Source organism: Alexandromys fortis, unplaced genomic scaffold, assembly GCF_014885135.2.
Source record: "Alexandromys fortis isolate MF-2015 unplaced genomic scaffold, M_Fortis_MF-2015_v1.1 scaffold_6, whole genome shotgun sequence".
In the NCBI taxonomy this organism is placed as follows: domain Eukaryota; kingdom Metazoa; phylum Chordata; class Mammalia; order Rodentia; family Cricetidae; genus Alexandromys; species Alexandromys fortis.
In genome coordinates this window covers 13,911,055-13,928,987 of record NW_026067902.1, presented here as the reverse complement: position 1 = coordinate 13,928,987, position 17,933 = coordinate 13,911,055, and the positions used below count along the sequence as shown (strand labels likewise).

General features: G+C 46.1%; 1 protein-coding gene and 1 long non-coding RNA gene across 2 annotated transcripts in view; one reads left to right on the top strand and one right to left on the bottom strand.

Moving 5' to 3' along the window:
- The first annotated feature begins 4,884 nt into the window (after positions 1–4,884).
- On the top strand, positions 4,885–14,061 carry Dut (deoxyuridine triphosphatase). Its single transcript, XM_050134309.1, has 7 exons — positions 4,885–5,042; positions 5,392–5,545; positions 6,938–7,029; positions 8,125–8,169; positions 13,155–13,229; positions 13,371–13,441; positions 13,706–14,061. Exons 1-7 carry the CDS (start codon positions 4,970–4,972, stop codon positions 13,760–13,762), a joined length of 567 nt encoding a protein of 188 aa, XP_049990266.1. The 5' UTR covers positions 4,885–4,969; the 3' UTR covers positions 13,763–14,061.
- Positions 14,062–15,521: 1,460 nt separating this feature from the next.
- Positions 15,522–17,933, bottom strand: part of LOC126494189 (uncharacterized) — a 5,919-nt gene continuing 3,507 nt past the window's right edge. The window contains exons 2-3 of the long non-coding RNA XR_007589969.1: positions 17,255–17,352; positions 15,522–15,659 (exon numbers count right to left, since the gene is read on the bottom strand). This is a non-coding gene — a long non-coding RNA (uncharacterized lncRNA). The remainder of the gene's footprint in view (positions 15,660–17,254; positions 17,353–17,933) is intronic.

The window sequence follows — 17,933 nt, the reverse complement described above, 5'->3', positions numbered from 1 at the left end:
GTACAGACAGGGTCTCTCATTGACCTGGGACTTACTGCCTAGACTAAGATGGCTGCCCAGGGAGCCCCAGGGTTCTGTCTGTCTCTGCCTCCCAGTGCTGTGAACACAAGCGCACACCACTACACCCTATCTTTTTTGTGCATAGTGGGTGTCAAATTCAGGTCCTCTCATTTGTATGGCTAACGATCTGCTGAGCCACCTCTCCAGAACCCACAATGGTATATTGGGCCAAAAACTTAAAAATAGTACATTAGCAAAATTAAAGCATTCAACAGTTCTGGAAGAATGGTTTTCATTAACATTAAATTTTATATTTTATTTATGCTTCCCTGTCTTTATTACCAGTTCTTTTTCTAGCTCCCCTATTGTAACCATCTGTTTACAAAAGCACACTCCCCACCTGCCCCCAGCCTGCCTCGGATTTTGTTCCATGGTGGAAAGGCCTCCAGAACAGAAGCAAAGAAACATATTTCAGTTTTACTGTCGAAGTCGTAAGTGACCTCGTGTTTTCTTGGCATCCATGTCTGAACGTCACGAACTTCCATAAACCTCAGCATGAGAAACCGAGTTGCTGTGGCCTGTAATGGAATGTTCTAAATTCAGACAGTAAGGACAGTCTTCCATCACGGCCTACACCGCTTCCATTCCTGCGTTATTGCCCAATAAGACAGGACCCCCAGCCCCCACCCAGAAGGAATGCAAGAGTTTTCAAACCCCCAGGTCTGAGAAGCTCCTCTATGACGGACCCTCACCTCAGGAAGTTGGAGAGGAGAACAGTGACGCTGGCCAGAGGTCTGAGACACCGGAGGAAGATGGAGAAAGCCATAAATGTTAGTAAATGCACCGGTTTGGATGCATTAGTGATAAACCCCCAGCCACTAACAATGCATCCGTGTCTAATTAAGAAAGATCAATTTAAAATCACTTCTACTCGGTGTGATTTAACCAAGAGTGAGGCCAGATTTGAATTCTCTACTTGCCTTTCCCTGTGCCTTTGCCATTCTTTGTCTATTGCATGGGTCCGAACCTGTGGCCGACTGAGCGCTGTCTGTGCCTGTGTCTGTCTGTATGCCCCCACAAAGGGCTTTGCTCTCTCTTTTATACAACAGCACAGAAAGCTTACCTGGCAGAGGGAATGGGTGGTGCTTTACAGAAATCTTTAACAGTTTTACAAGGGATTAAGTCAACCGACTCAGATAACGAACAAATCTTATCAAGCAACTTCCACGCGTTGTTTTCAACACTATGGCTATGGCGGTATAGTGTGGGAGGTCCCTCTGTCTATGTGTTTCTTTGATTGGTTAATGAATAAAGAGGAGAAAATCTGAAAAACAACAACAACAAAAAAAAAAAAACCAAGTCTCTTCTTAAAATGCTGTGCTTGTTTGTTTCATTTGGAGACAGGGTCTCACGATGTAGACCTGGCCGTCCTAGAACTGGCTCTGTAGGCTAGGTTGGCCTCAAACTTGGAACCCGCCCCTGCCTCCCAAGAGCTGGGATTAAAGGTATGTGCCATCATACCTGGCTCTTCTTAGATTTTTTTTTTTTTTTAAGCTTGAAGCACAAGAATTTGAGAAGGATCAGAACCGCACCTGAGGATGCCCAGGAGGAGGGAGGGAGGGAAACCAGAGAGAGGGTGCAGCCTGTGGAAGAAGCAGTCCCACAAGGGACCATGCATCAATTCCAACATGAAGGACCCTGATTCATTTACCAGTCATCTTAGCACCTGGGAGCATGGGCAGCGGCAGGCTCGGTGTTGCCATCCGGGTCTTCTTGGGACACATAGAAACCTGCAGAGAAGGCTGAAACAGCAAGGATTCTGACACCAGAGCATCTGAGGTTGCGCGGCAGACTTCACCCGCAAAGCTCCTATTTGATCCTCAGGTTTCTAGCCGCCGCTGGACATACGTAATTAAATTAGTCAGCGGGACTGGTAGCTGAGTCCTGATAAAATAAACTGGGGTGGGAGATACCTCGTTCTTCTTAAGTAGGGTAGCTTGGACTGAAAGTCGATGTTCATTTTAGCGGTGTCTCCACTGCCATTAACAATGACTTGTCGCGTTTCCCCCTCAGAATCCTGACACTCCTTTTCAGGTGGCTAATGGCCCTTTCTCTGTTCAGTCGAAAATGACCCAGAGGAAAAGTGATCACAGTCAACACTTTCTATAGCCAAATTTACAAAAAGCACGTAAGGGCACTCTCGTGGTGGTGGGTACTATAAGGTAAGTGATGCTTTTGTTGGACTAAAACAGCCAGCTAAGTAAGCACTTTGAAGCATTCATGACGTTATATGACTTTGCTAATCCGGAAGATAAGATATGAGCTCACACACCAGAGCTAAGTGGCAAATTAATGATTAGTGTGAGTGTCGTGGGAGATAAGACGGGAGCAGGAGTCACTCCTGGTTGTGTATTGAGTGAAGAGGAATTTTGATCTGGGCCTAGAAGAGAGCTATAATTATTACATGATCAGAGAAGCATGGATTCAAACAATTTCTCATGGGAACTCTCTTCAGAAACTACTAGAAAGGACTCCAGCAAAAACGAAGGAACAAATTAAGAGCCAGGCACTTGAACCACACTTCAGGATGAGCGGGAACAATCTTGAAGTCACGAGACACCCCAAGACCAAGTTCTCAGCATAATGACGACTTACTCGTCCCGGAGGGACAAAGAGCAGGGAATAAGAGACATAGATAGGGGGCAGAGGATAAGGGAGAAGGGGAAGGGGACAAGAGAGTAGGGGGAAGGGATACTTGCCTCAGAGGGACAAAGGACTGCCTCTGGATAGAGAGGAGACAGAAGTAGCCTGTAGGCAAATGGCAGTTTATTAAGGTAAAATGTGAAATTCCTCTTAGGATGAGTTGGCTAATTTTGATTGGACATGTTAGTTAAGGCAGCCAAAAGGGGGTTTTTGATTGCCAGACTTCAAGACTTTGATAACTGAACTTTGGTAGTCAACCTCAGGAGAAGAAAATGGTCAAATGAAAGAAAAGATCTTGGTAGCTAACTTTAAGAATGCAAGGGAATGGGGAAGAAGGGTAAAAGTTACATGTTTGTCAACCTCGGGCCTGCATGGGCCATGCCCAGGCCTGCATTCTCTGTGGTCAGGCCTGTGTTCACCATGCCCAGGCCTCTGTTTGCCAGGCTCAGGCCTGCTAGAGCCACTTCAATCACCACAGACCAGAGCCAGACCATGGAGAAGGACACCCTGGGGGAAATTATAACTGAGAAAGAACCAAATGTGTGTTTCCTGTAGCATGTTTGGAACACAATACAAAAAATAATGGGCGAATTAGACGTAGCTCCTATAAAACAATTGGCTTGAGAGCACTGTGGCTTTTAAAGCATCACACTATTTGTCTTGGTAGTGAATGATAGCTTGAGTCAGGACAAAGGTCCTTCAAGGGAGGACCTGCTCAAACGTTCTCATTAAATATTCCCAGGAATGGTGTTTAGGACAATGTTAAAAGACCTATCCTAATTCAGAAGGTAAGTTCTGTATCATTATAAAGGAAATGTCAACACATAATCTAGAGATAGGGAAGGCAATTCCAGCGCGAGAAGCCCACACGTTAGGGGCCTTGTCCTTAAGGAGGGAGACTGGGTGTGTGTAGACGCTTAGGGAAGGGATCATACCTGTCTCTTACTCTGAAGAGCAATATATGGAAGAAAAAGCCTTCAGTTAAAATTCAGAGGCGCCTTGATCCTCAGGCAGCAGGCAGAATCGGACACTGGGCCTGGAGTGAGCTTCTGAAGTACACCGGGTTACACCAGGAACATAAAAGGCCAATCGAAGGATACAGGGTCCTTCCCTGATGGAGTTTGAATCTAATCAGTAAGTAGACAATAGACTAGAAAAAATATACATGTATAGACTGTAGTATCAAGAAATGTAAATAGAAAAATATTCTGGTAGTAAACGGTTCTGAGGGGAGGCGGGGCAATAATTTAAATTTTTTCAGAATGGCCTCCTGGAGATAAATGGAGTTTTGCTGGGGCCAAAGATGGGTCTAGAAATGGTTAGAGAAACACCACGACCAGAGGGTAGTAGGACAGTCGCTCAAGCGGGAAAATGACCACGCTAGAAATTTCAAAGTTAAAATTTAAAGCCTGGGCCCAGAGAGCAGGCTCAGTGGAACAGTGAGCTTGTTGCTCAAGCCTGGTCACCAAAGGTCAAAGGTCCACCCCTAAACCCACCTATCGTGGACCGAGCTGACCTCACACTGGCAAGGCCATACATGCAGGAGCACACTTAACACAGCATGTTTTTTTTTTTTTTTTTTTTTTTTTTCTTTCCTTCTAGCTTTTCCTTCCTTCCGTTTGTTTGGTTTTGTGAGAGAGGGTTTCTCTGAGTAGTCCTGGCTGTCCTAGAACTCACTCCATAGACCAGGATGGTCTCACACAGAGATCCATCCATCTACCTGCCTCTGCCTCCCGAGTGCTAGGATTAAAAGCGTGTGCCACCACCGCCTGGCTAATAACAGATTCTTTAAAGAGCCTCAGGAAGCAGAGTGTATTGCACACCCACCAGAGGACCGCACTGGCCTGTAGAAAAGGCACGGAAATGACGATCATCCCCTAGTATGTTTAGTTGGTATTTCTGTAAACATGCTTTGGGCCTTCTATTTATTTTGAAATCCAAGTGCATCACAACTGGAGTTCCACGTGTTTGTAGTATACTCTAGACAAAACCGGAGAGTTTATTAAGTTCCTTCATTATCCCCTTTGTAAAGTCAAAAAATAATTGCCTTCCAGCCACGGGATCTCCCATGAGATTTGGCCGAGAAGAGATTTATAAACGCTCTGCCGGTTCACAAGCAGAAGGCGAACGGTCTCTCCTTAGCGCCGCGGAACGTCTGGCCGAGGAAGGGCGCGTGGGAGGCCGCTAGGCGGAGCGCGGGGCGGGGCGGCGGCACGGGGCCTGCGGGGCCTAAAGTGCGTGCCAGCGGCCCAGGGAGGGACCCGCCATGGCGCTCCTGGGCGCGCGCGCGCTCCTGCTGCGCGGCCGCCTCCTGCAGAGCCAAAGCGGCAACGGAGCCGGTAAAGCCCCCGCCCGGGCCGGGGGTGCGGGCGTTGGGCCGGGAGCGCGCGCTGGCGCAGGGGAAGTCAGGGAGGAAGTCAGCGCGCACGGGTGGGGAGGCTGGGCCTGCTCAGGTAGCGAGGAGCCGGGGCGGAGCTCCGAGCGCGGGAGCGAGTCCATTGGGGTCTCCGAGCGGGGGAGCACGCCGCGGTCGGAGCCTCCGCTAGGCTGCGCTTGAGCCTTTTGCAGAAGGCCGCGCCCCCGCCCTGCGCGGTGGGCTCGTCCAGGCGGGAGACGTTTTTTTTTCTTCCTGGGCTGGCGGGCTCCGGTGCTCATTCGGTTTTTGATTTTTTTGCCCCCCCCTGCTAGCCGCCATGCCCTGCTCGGAAGACGCGGCCACCGGCTCGGTCAGCAAGCGGGCTCGGGCCGAGGATGGCTCGTCTCTGCGTTTCGTGCGCCTCTCGGAGCACGCCACGGCTCCCACCCGCGGGTCCGCGGGCGCTGCGGGCTACGACCTGTACAGGTGAGAGCCACGGCCGCGCGGCAGGATTGCAAACCCCGAGCCTCGGTGCAGCCGTGGCTCCGCCGCGGTCTCGCGGAAACTTTTAAGAGTTCTACTTAAGCAAACCCTGTAAGGGATTCGGGCGAGGGGAAAGTAAACGGCTGACATAGCCAAAGCATTGCTGTGCAGCGTGCACGCCACCCTTTGCAAGGGGAAGGTCCGGTGAGCGCGGTTTATCCTTGACTGAGAGGTGACGGTCTGCGGTGTGCACGTTAGAAAAGCTACGTGGGAGTCTAGGAAGAGGATCCCTGGACGCTGTTTACATTTCTATACGGTCATTCCGTCCAAAGACTGGGAGCTTAAGAAAGGGGGGTCCCAGGCTCAGCAGTATAAGCACTTGGCGATGGTCATCAAGCCTCACGCCCCGTGTGTATGCATCTAGCAGGGCGAGTCTCTGGAGAGATATTAGCTACTTTGCACATCTTGTAAGTAAGCTGGGGTCTTCTGTGTTTCGGAAGTGACTGGTGAGCACATACCACGTGAAAGGAATGGAGCTAACACAGTCCTCCAGACAGAATTAAGGCCTCCCGAGTAACGTCCAGTGCTGATCATTGTAGTCTCTGACGCTTTTAACAGGAAGGGAGCGCAGCATTTGGTAGGTGACACCTTCAGAAATCCCACTGGGGATGGACACCCAAAATTGGGTGGCCAATTTTCTCCTCAGCCACAGCTTGGGAGGTTTGTTGACCTACCTGGCTAAGAAGGAATGCCGCGCATCTCGGCGCCTCACCAGGTGTTTACCCTTTTCTTCTGCAGGTTCACCCTCACTCAGGCGAATCCTGTGTTAGCAGGTTAGAACTGTGCCTGGTATGGAGTGAGGGCCTAGTGAGTGTTAGCTGTTGTTTGCCAGTTTCTTGGCTTTTCATTTTCTTCCCATAAAGTTTGTGAACTAAGTCTACCTTTCTGCGCCCCATTCTAATACCCAGCCGTTGCTTTCAGAGCCGAAAACGCACAGCTGTGGCAGTGTTGGCATCTGCTCGGTCCACTTAAATTCAGAGAACTGTTAGCTAAGCTGTGAGCCCGTATTTCTTTCCCACCCCCAGCCAGGGTTTTACCATGAAGTTCTGACTAGCCTGGGCTCACCAAGATCTCTCTACCTGAGCACTAGGGTTAAAGGTGTTTATATGCATTAACACAGCAAAGAATGTTAAAAAAAAAAACAGTTTAATTAAAGGTGGCACACACCTTTAATTCCATGACTTGGGAGGCAGAGGCAGGAGGATCTCTTGAGTTCAAGGCCAGCCTGGTCCACGAAGAGAGTAGCGGGACAGCCGTGGCTGTAATAAAGAGAAACCGTGTCTGGAAAGAAAAAAAAGTTTAATAAATACTTACTTTATTTAAATGTCTTTTTAGTGCCTATGATTATACAGTAGCCCCCATGGAGAAAGCCGTTGTGAAAACAGACATTCAGATCGCTGTTCCTTCTGGGTGCTATGGAAGAGTAGGTACGTGGTTTAGGAAACAGGTAACTGTCACGCCTGCCCGGTATGGTAATGTCTGTCATCTTAGTGTCCCGTGGGCGCACAGTGGCGAGCTGATGCAAGCTTGGACAGTGCCCATCTGGACGCACACAGCTATTTTAAAAAACTTCGATTCCCATGTCTATGTTTGCCTCTTTTTTTTTTTTTTTGCATTTTTACTTCAAATACCTTCTAGAGTTTATAGAGTTGTTACACTGACCCAATTGTTGGTTCTTACGATGGAAAACATGGGCGGTTTTTAATTGGAGCTTTTTCTAGTAGTGTTGTAACTTTGCAGAAGTTAGTCTGCATAGGAGGTCACATTCTTTGTAAATACAGTGATGAGCAGACTAATATTTGTGTAAGAAAGTGGGGTCTTAGGATGGCTTTGGCATTTTATATTATGGGAGAGAGGCCTGAACCCACACCCACTGAGCCTTGTCTTGCTCTGGGCCCTTGCGATTAGAGCAAGGGGCACTTGTGTGTACCGTTACTGCTGAAAAGTCGTGGACTGAGTTTCTGGGACGTGCCACTTATCTGGAGACAAAGGCTCTTCCTTAGATAAGAGACCTGGACTAACACGGTCGTCACACTTGAGTAGAGACTCTAGTAGTACTTTGCCCCTTAAAAGGAGGAAAATGGGTTCTGCTGGTCTGTAGCATCGCTGACTACACTTTGAAGGTCCCAGCACAGGAGAGAACTGAGTCCACAAAGTTGCCTTCTGATCTACACACACACCATGCACGGTTATACTACTCAGAAGGCTTCAGGTTGAGCTGTACTTGCTCACTTTCCAATCCATCCCAGCAACTCATTGCTCCCTTCGGTACCACGACCAGCCGTCTGACTGTGCTTTGGGTTTGCTTTGAATTAAAACGGCATTGACTTTTTCTAAACTGGCCTCTTCCAGCTTTGGTAGTATAGTATATGGTAAAGGTGTTCTTTAAGAGTGAACTGCCGACATTAAGGTGAAAATAAACACCTTAGAGGAGACCGTGGTACTTTAAGTTATATCAAAAATAGTGTATCTATTTCCCCTTACCATTGAAAGTGACCACTGTTTTTCAATTTTGTTTTCAGCTCCACGGTCTGGCTTGGCAGTAAAGTACTTCATAGACGTAGGAGGTAACATTTATTTCTTTGTTCTATGAGATTTTGTAGTATCCTTGTCTCTGCAAATCACTAAGTCTGAATAGGCAATAATGCTGTGGTTTCAGATACTATTTGATAATGTCTGATTTCTACTGATGATATATGAAATGCATGTTGTCTTACTAATAACAGGCACTGTCCAACAAAGGGTTTTGCCAATCTGTATTTAGTACGAAGATGAGGAAAACATTTTGTATGGTTATTGAATTAGAGTTTGCTGAACTATTTAGCAAAAGGTTCTAGTTAGACAGCTCTAACTTGTAAGAATTTTCTTAGCTTTGGAAGAAAGGCCATACTTGTTTGGCAAAATGTAGCAAGGTTCTTTGCCCCACAGTACCAAGACTAACTATGTGCTTTTCTCTGTTTCTCGAAAGTGTCTTTGGAACCTGTTTCTCTTTACCTTTGGGTGGTGTCACCTTGTAGCTACAGGGTTTCTAACCAGGCCTCTGTATGTAAAGAATCTTCACTTTCCTGACCAGATTCTTTTTTTTTTTTTTAAAGATTTCATTTATTTATTATGTATACAACATTCTGCCTCCATGTATGCCTGCATGCCAGAAGAGGGCACCAGATCTCATTGCACATGGTTGTGAGCCACCACGTGGTTGCTGGGCATTGAACTCAGGACCTCTGGAAGAGCAGCCAGTGCTCTTAACCTCTGAGCCATCTCTCCAGCCCCCTGACTGGATTCTTATGTGTGTATTCATTTGGTATATGTGAGCATTCTGCCCTTGTGTATACATGCGCAGTGTGCGTGCCTGGGTCTTTGGGGGACCAGAAGAGGACCTCATCCCCTGATCCTGGTGTTACAGAAGGTTGTGAGCTGCCTTGAGGGTTCTGTCAGCTGCACCTAAGTTCCTCTCCAAGAGCAACAAGTGCTTTTAATTGCTGAGCCATCTTCGTGGTCCTCCTGGAAGGATGATGTTGTTTCTGCACTCTTATTAGGGCACATGACTTCACTGCTGTGGTGCCAGACTCTTGACCTTTCTTTGTCTTCATCCAGTATTTTTGACTGCAGAGACACTGGCCTTCAGATACCTGTGTATGCTTGATTGTCTTGTGGCCATTTTTACAGAACTGTGTCAAGCAGGGGTTTTTTGTTTGTTTTGTTTTTGTTTTTTTTAAACGAGAAAATTGGCTTAGCATTGTGTTTCTAATACCACTGTCCTCACCAGTAGGATCAACACTGCCCATCCCCTCACTGTCCTGTCTTTATTGTTCTGTGCCAGTGTGGGTGTGGGTTGTTTAAGGAAGAAGGGCTCCTTGCTCGGGCTTGTCTACCCGCGGGCCTCGTGTTTTGGAAAGTACTGGTGTCTCCCATGGTGGCACTAGGTGGCACTGTGGGGCAAGACAGATAACCTAAACAGTTTTCTGTTCCGTGTAGCCTTAAGGTTGGTATTTACAGTTCTCTCCTGGATTGAGAATTCCCAGGGCTTAGTGAGTTACATTTAATTTTCAGAAATACTTTTTACAGACTGGAGAGATGGCTCAGCAGTTAAGAGCACTGGCTGCTCTTCCAGAGGAGCTGGGTTCAATTCTGAGCACCGCATGGCAGCTCACAACTGTCTGTAACTCCAGTTCTGGGGTTCTGGCATGCTCTTATGACCTCCTCAGGCATAGAATGCATGTGGTGCATAGACATCTACGCAGGCAAAGCACCCATACACATAAAATAAAAATTTAAAAAAAATTTACTAATTCAAATATAGCCACTTGGGATATACTAATTACCTAACTTAAATTTATAAAGGTTTTGTATATTTTTATTGAAACTTCAAAGGGTTTTGAAAGTTTCATCTGCATAATAGAATTTAGTGTGCCTACCTGTGAGGGGTATGAGAGCTAAGTTCTGCGTGTGAAGCAGCCAGCAGTGTTTGGCACATACTTTAATTCAAGTTAACAGTTCTGTCTCCTAAGGACGTAGCAGATTTTTATGTGGAAACTTCTTTTTCCCCTCCAACCTTGTTTCTAAATTTTGCTCTGCTTAAACCAACTGTCTGGGGGAACATCATGTAGTTGGAAGGTTGGTTTGCCTGGTGGTTGGTGAGGTTATTCATAAAATCACACTGTGGTATGTTCTTGGATGCAGAAAATCTAAGGAATTTTTCTTAAGTACAAGTTTATCATAGTTGGCCACTGAAGGGAGATGCTGTTAGAAGCCTCAGGCTGGAAGAAGGGTCAAAAGGAAAAGTTGACTCTGCAAGACTGTGTTCTGAATTCACATCTGGTAGGTGTGGAGCCTTTTCACTAAAGTTTCCAACAGTGACATGCCAAAGTCTTGACACAGAAAACCTTGCCTGAAGTCGATTACCGACTGCCAGTTCCAGTGCCTGGTTTTTCCAGTGATAACTTTCCAAGATACTTGGTGCATTTTCACGAAGAGATATTAGAACACACTGATCTTCATGCGGAGATTACACACAGCGTTCACCATCTTCAGAGATTACACACAGGGTTCACCATCTTCATGCAGAGAAGGTCTGTCTTTTTTCTTTCTTTCTTTCTTTCTTTCTCTCTCTCTCTCTTCCTTTCTCTCTTTCTTTCTTTCTTTCTTTCTTTCTTCCTTTTTTCCTTCCTTCCTTCCTTCCTTTCTTCCTTTCTTTCCTTCTTTCTATAATAGTGGTACTAGGATTGACTTCCAAGGACTCACACAAGTGCTCTCTCCTACCCCCTTTTTTTTTTCTTTCTCTAGTCCTCTCTGTACTTGTAGTGGTTTTGTGGGTTCTGGGAATTGAACTCAAATCCTGTAAGAGCAGCCAGTGCTCTTAAGTGTTGGCCATGTCTCCACGCCCTCTTTTCCTGTCTTCATGAGAGAAAATCTCTAAGTTAGCAGGTGAGCCCTGAACATGGCAGTTGATCTGCATCAGCCTCCCAGCAGTTGGCCTTGAAGGCCTTTGCCACAGGAGCCAGCATTGTTTTGGTTTATTTGCTTGCTATGTAGATTTTCACATTTTCATGTTCCGGGCATATAAAATGACATGGCCTTGTAGGATTCAAGACACCTAGCTGTTTGAATACTCTCAATAGGGGAACTTTGCAGATACACAGTGGAGATTTTTTATATATATATGCCAGAAAATTACTATATTTACAGCTCATGAAAAAAAAACATAAAAATCATAGATAAAATATGGAAATGTATGACAAGTGTCCGTTGTACATATGGAAAGAATGTCCACCCACAGGGAATGAAAAGACCATGGAATCTTTTATTTATCATTGGCCAGTAGGTAAAAGACTGTTGCCATCTGGTCCTAGCACAAACTCAGCTGTGCCTCTTTTATCTATTAATGTATGTATGTGTCTGTCCTTTGACCCCGGATAGTTCCTGTGACTTACTAGAGAGCACTGATGTGCATCCAAGGCTGTTTTGTGTATCCTAGCAAAAACATGAAAGCAGCATGAGTGTTTGTCATGCATGTTGTTTGTTATTTATGCATAGAAGTAATGGCACTTCCTTCTACATATGCATACAAAGAAATCACTAGAATTTATGCTGTTTCAGCGAATAACTGATTCTTTGGGGCGGAAGAATGAAAGTAATTTAGTTACTCTTAGAAACTTGATTATTATAATACTGGTTTTTACCTTGTGATGCTGCTTGAGTAATTTAATAGTTTCCTAATAAAGTACTAACCAAAAGATTTGGAAGTCAGCCCTGGTTATCTTACACAGACTCGTTTGTACTCAGTGTGCGTATTAGGCTGTGCCTCAGGTCTTCCACAGTGGAAGTTCTCCAGTCTTGTGTGGTCATTCGTTCCAACGTGGGACAGCACACACTTATCCTGGAGTTTCCTTGTGAAGTGCAAGCTGCATTATTCCTGCAGCTAACCTTCCTCCAAAGAGTATGAGAACGGCTGGCCCAATCTTTGTCAGTTCTTTTCCTAAGTATTAAAGAGTAATAAACTGATGATAAAGGGAACCTTATATAATATTTGGATTGGTAAAAGGTTTGTTGCTATTCTAATAGAAATGAAGGGCTGTTAGCCATGTTATCTGTGCTTGTGGGAACACATCAAGTTCTGGACTCCAGGGTGGCTGGGGGCAGTTGTGAGGCCTGTGTCTTCTGGGCTGTGGCAAGGACCTAGCTCAGGTTTTTTGTAAGGATCCATATAATTTTGTAATATCAAACATGTACTAATCAGATATTTAAAAATAATCTTGGGCCAGCAAGATAGCTTGGTGGGTAAAGGTCCCCACTGTCAAGCCAGGTGACTGGAGTTCATACCCGCATGTGGATGGGAGGAACTGACTCCCAGAGTTCACACCCGCATGTGCATGGGAGGAACTGACTCCCAGAGTTGCCTTCTGACCTCCACTCATGCTGTTGCAACAACAGCAGAAATTTTAAGAGAACTCATTAAGCTTACCAGCCAGTGTTAACTAAACTCTCGTGGTTTTAAAAAAGGATAGTGGTTTGAATTGAAAGGGAAAAATAACAGCAGTTCTGCCCCATTTTCTTGTGCAAGTGGACTATTCTAGTAGCTGCAAGACTGCTATGTAGCATGTTGCCACTGACTTTTCCCTTGCAGGTCGCTGGGGCTCAGAGTATTGTTTCTCTGATCTAATCAACGAACGCTGTTAGCAGAGAAGGCTTTGAAAGCCCAGATCTTTTTCTACTAGTCTTTTTAGCATGTGAACTGCAAAGTCAGCCGGGAGGTTGGAGAGGATGTTTTGCTCCACCCAGCTTGGAGTACTTGAGCATTCAGGATGGATTTTTGGAACATGCTTTTAAAATACTTGTTTTTTAGTAATATCATTTGTTTCCAGACTGTGTAGGGCCAAAGTGAAATTCACTTTGTCAGGTGTAAGAAGAAGAATCTGAGGAAGTCTTTGGAAAAGTAGTTTTGAGATAATCTAAGACACCTGCTGTTCTGATGGCATAAATCAAAAATAACTATTCTAAAATTATTTTAAATAATTTTATTTAAATTATTCTAAATTATTCCTTCCTCCAGCCGGTGTCATAGACGAGGATTATAGAGGAAATGTTGGTGTCGTGCTCTTTAACTTTGGAAAAGAGAAGTTTGAAGGTGAGTTAAATATGTAGGAAATTGAGTTACCTGTGTTAGTAAAACTGACCCTAGTTCTCATTGAATAAGACAGGATAGCAAATACATCCATAAGTATCAATAGTAATCTGTGTTTCTTTTTCTTTTTTTTTTCTTTTTAAGTAAAAAAAGGCGATCGGATTGCACAGCTCATTTGTGAGCGGATTTTTTATCCAGACTTAGAAGAAGTTGAAGTGAGTGTAAATGCCGAGTGGAGAAGGCGTGGCGTCTCAAAGTGCAGAGGAGGAACGTTTGGGAGTGTGCTGTGTGTAGCCAAACAGTGTGCGCGACCCGCGCTAGTTAAGCTGGATTGGTTTTTCAGTGTGAGACTGTTGAATGTTTTCATCTGAAAGAGCGCAGCCTTTCGGATGGTGGGGTGACAGGGTAGGCTAAGGGTTTGCGGGGTGTCCGGAGAACTGTGACTGATTGGCGTGCCTTCTTCCTCTCTTGTCTTTCAGACACTGGATAACACTGAAAGGGGCTCAGGAGGTTTCGGCTCCACTGGAAAGAACTGAAAATTTGCTGAAGTGTTTTGCTGTGTCTGCGCTCTAAAGAGGAGCTTCAGTTCTGGCAGCGTGCTATGTCCTAGGATGTAGGAAAGGGAACCTGTTAGTCACATGGGAATGTCTCTCCTGCATCTGGTTGCCTGTGAGGGTTGCACTGAGAGGCAGGCTTGATGAAACCAAGTATGCAATTTTTTTTTTGTATTATTTAAATTCTAGTCCTCGAACTACTGGTTTTGCTCTAATTGCTTTCTTGATTATAAGTTGTTTGCTTGTTTTTTAATTCAATAAAGTTGAAGTCTTTAGCAGAAGCTGTCTTTTACGTAAGCTGATTCAAGAACCAAAAAGCGGTCAAGCGTGACTCAGGGCTGTAACAGCACTTAGAGACTGAGTCAGGAGCATTGCTGGGAGTTAGAGGCCAGCCAGCGCTACTGTGAGATGCTGTGTGAGGAGGGGGAGGTGTTGTGGGACTGAGACGTCAGGTCTCCTCGCCCTGGATTGGAGCCCACAATGGGCAGACTCGACTTGTGCACCAGTGAGGAAGGGACTGCACCCAGGAGCAGAAGGGACTCAAAGGGACCTGCTCCTAGAGCACACCGCACAGCCTGCAAGCAGCTCGGCTGGTCTTGAGTGCCTCACTGTGGATGAAATTGGGGAGGGGTTTCTTCCCCGCATTGCCATTATCACACAGTTCCCTGGCCCGGTACCGGTGTTAGCTTTGGATTATCTGCCTCTAAGTACCTTCCCTCCTGGTCCTGCTGTCTGTGTCCACTGTAGCCTTAAGGTGGCAGAACAGAAAACTTAAAGATGGGCCAATTTTAGCACTAGTAATGATAGCGCTGTAATCTGTGCCTGGACACTTGAGTTATTTTCTGTTGGTGTAAACTGTCCCCTCCCACCCTACCCATTGTTCTAGCTGAGAAATGCCTTCCTGTTTTTTAATCGTCCTAAGAAGAGGTGGGGACGGTATCTTCCCCAAACAAATGTGTGCTCGACTCCCCCACTGGAGGCTGGCTGTGTACTCAGAGGTTCCCATGCTGCCTTTAGTGAAAAAGGAAAGGCGCGGTGTCCTGAGGGAGCGCGTGAAAACCTGTAAAAGCTGTTTATTTGAAAATATGTGGCTAAGTTGGGAAGGGTTTTTTTTTTTTTTTTAATTAAGCAGGTCTCGTGGAATAAGTCTAGTGCCTGTAAAAGATTTTAGACAAAATTAATAACATCATTGTGTTTTGGTCTTATTTTAAAGTGGGTTTATGGGAGTGGGGCAGATGCCATAGTAGCTACTATGATGTAACTCCTACTGAAGCCCCCAGTGCCAGCTTCTCGCCTCCTGGGGCACCTGGACGCATGCAAATACGGACATACACACAAATATAAAAAAATGTTTAAAAATAAATCTCTAGGAAAATACACTCTAAAATACTGCTTATTTTTGCCTGTTGCAGTTGGTAAGTTTTTTTTCCTTTTTGTATTTTCTATAAATTTTAAAAAATGACCAAAAAAAGTTTATATATATATATATATATATATATATATATTTTAAACTGCATTTTCCTTTGATTTATTTTTTTTAACTATTGATTCTTTGGGAGTTTCACATGCACCCCAATTTCACTTATCTCTCTGTCCCCCCAAGTCCTCACCCCTGCAGCGCCCCCCCCAAAGGAAACAACGAAAGCAAACAGGCAAACATAAACAAGAACAAAACAAGCAACAACAAAACTCCTTTTCCAGCTCTCCAGAGACTTCTTCACTCATCCTGGTGGCACTGGGGCCTCGGTGTATCATAGTTCACCCTTTTGTCTTATTAGCTTCACTAGCAAATCTTTGCACTGGGTCGCTGGTCTGGTTCAAGGCCTCTGGTCTCTGGCACACCGTCACTGGATCCTCAGCGGAACTCCTCTGGGATAGCCTGTGGAGATCAGGACCAGTCCCTGCCAAGCTCCAGCAGGTCCTAGATGGGGTAGGGGGTGGGCCTGGGTAGTAATTGAGCTGGTCAGCCCTAGCCATCACCCACGGGCCAGGGGCTGGAGTCAGCTCCCCTACACTCAGGGTTGGTTCACCCTCGCCTGTAGTGAGGGATAGGCTCAGCTCCTGAGTGCAGGGTCAGCAATGGTGACATCCAGACGCAGCTGCTGCCCAGAACCATGTCTGGATTCGTGGTCCTACCTTGGCTGGGATCTGGGCTAAAGTCTGCGTCCCATATTGCCATCAAAGATCACTTAGAAGCCATAGCCATTTGGCTGCCCGAACCATCCCAACCTGAGTAGCTAGGATGTCACCTGGGTCCAAGCTGCTACCAAGGGCCATGTCTGGTTCTGTGGTTCAGCTGCAGCTGGGGTCTGTGTTGATGTCTGTGGCCTATGTCACCTCAGGGGACCTTAGGAACCATGCTAGATGAAGTCAGAGGGGCATACTGAGCTGGTCCTATGAATATTTTTAATACAGAAAATGTGTCTAGGTTTTGAAGAAAAACAGCAATAAGGAAACTGAATTGAGGAACTTACATTCCAGGTTAAGTTAGGTTATTAATAAACTCCCAGATCTCCAGGTTTTTTAATTGTAAAGAGAATATGTCTCATGTCTGGGTGAGGGCCCAGCTTTTAGGGCCCAGCCTGTGACCATGGCAAAATGCTGCCACCTGGTGGCAGCTTTTTAAAATGAGTCTGAATTTTATGGGTAAAACCACCACCCTTCAGGTTTCTATATCTAGTGTGTGGGTGCTAACATTGCTCGCACTCAAATTTAGTCTTTTATCTATTATATAAATATAACAACTAAGGTAATGAACTGTCACACGCTACCCCTGTGACCATTTAATATATTGAGTCTCTGTAAAATAAAGATGAATATCATACTAGAAAAAGTGATGCCGTAGCTAACAAATCATGCACAGCAGAAATTGCTCAGCCAATGGTAGCAGTTATCCTCAGGAGAGTAGTTTAAAAACAGCCTGGCGGTGCACACCTGAGATCCCAAACTCGTGCGGACAGGAGGATCACAAGGTTGAGGCCCACCATCGTCTCAACTGGGAAAGAGTGACGGAGGGGTAGGCAAATAGAGGCACAGCACAATTGTGATCAGAAAGTGGCCAAGGCGAAGCGAACCAGACTAAACAGGTGTGGAACAGTCTATGTGCTTTCAGCAGGAGTTTGCAGGGCTACCCGGGAGGGGACACAATGCCAGGGGAGCTGCAGCCTGCTGTGAAGCCACGGAGATCACTGGAGCTGAGCATCAGGACTAATCTAGCGGCTGACAACTTGGTTAAGCTGTCACCAGCAGCCATACCGTGGGCAGAGACAGGCCAAGGAAAGATTGCTGCAAGTGAACAGAAGCCAACACCGTGGTGAGGAATGAACCTAGGACAACGTGGGAAAGCGAGCGGTTACAAACGGACAGACAAGGGAGAGCCGCGATGCGCTTGTCTCCAGACCAGTCCAAATGCAGCAGTCACAATGCTCGGATACTCGCCCAGCCGCAGCTATCGTGATGCTGGGATGAGCCTACCTGCGGTTATCGTGATGCTGGGCTTGCGTTCTCGAGTGGTTCCGTTATCCCTTGCCCTTCCACGGGTGATGTGATCCCACTTTCCAATGAGACGAACCCTGAATCCAAGAGGAGGCTGGACTTATGTCAAACTATACAAGTACAAGCTCAGTGGTTATCCCTAAGGGAGGGGGAATGAGACAAAAATGGGTTTCCATAGGCTCACTCTCTGTTGGAAAGGACATTATACTCAGGTGGTTTAAGACACAGTTTCTCTGTGTTGCCCTGGCTGTCCTCGAACTCACTCTGTAGACCAGGCTGGCCTCGAACTCAGAGATCCACCTGCCTCGGCCTCCCGAGTGATGGGATTAAAGGTGTACACCACCACTACTCGGCTTGAACTGCCCTAGAGAAGTGATATTTTGATATCAGGGGTGATATTTTGGCAAGTGGTGGAGAAATCAGGACGATTGACAGGAAGCTGAGGAAGTATATTGTGGGGAGGAGGAGCAAAGGCCAATAGGAATAAAATCCCCACAGCTGCATTCTGGGAAATGGCAGGGGCAACAGCTTTAGGGGGGAAAGCCACCACCACACCAGGGTCCTGTCCCAGGGGGAGCATGGCGCGATTCTGTAATAGCCAGATAATGTAGTCAGAAAAGAAGCTGCCTGTTGGCTGAGATTGTCTCAGAAGAAATGA

What these genes read in the sequence shown, in the direction of transcription:
- Dut (XM_050134309.1), top strand. Translation starts at nt 4,970, where the DNA reads ATGGCGCTCCTGGGCGCGCGCGCGCTCCTGCTGCGCGGCCGCCTCCTG. An exon ending in TGGAAAAGAGAAGTTTGAAG is followed by an intron (nt 13,230 to 13,370) that starts GTGAGTTAAATA and finishes TTTCTTTTTAAG; the next exon opens with TAAAAAAAGGCGATCGGATT. An exon ending in CAGACTTAGAAGAAGTTGAA is followed by an intron (nt 13,442 to 13,705) that starts GTGAGTGTAAAT and finishes CTTGTCTTTCAG; the next exon opens with ACACTGGATAACACTGAAAG.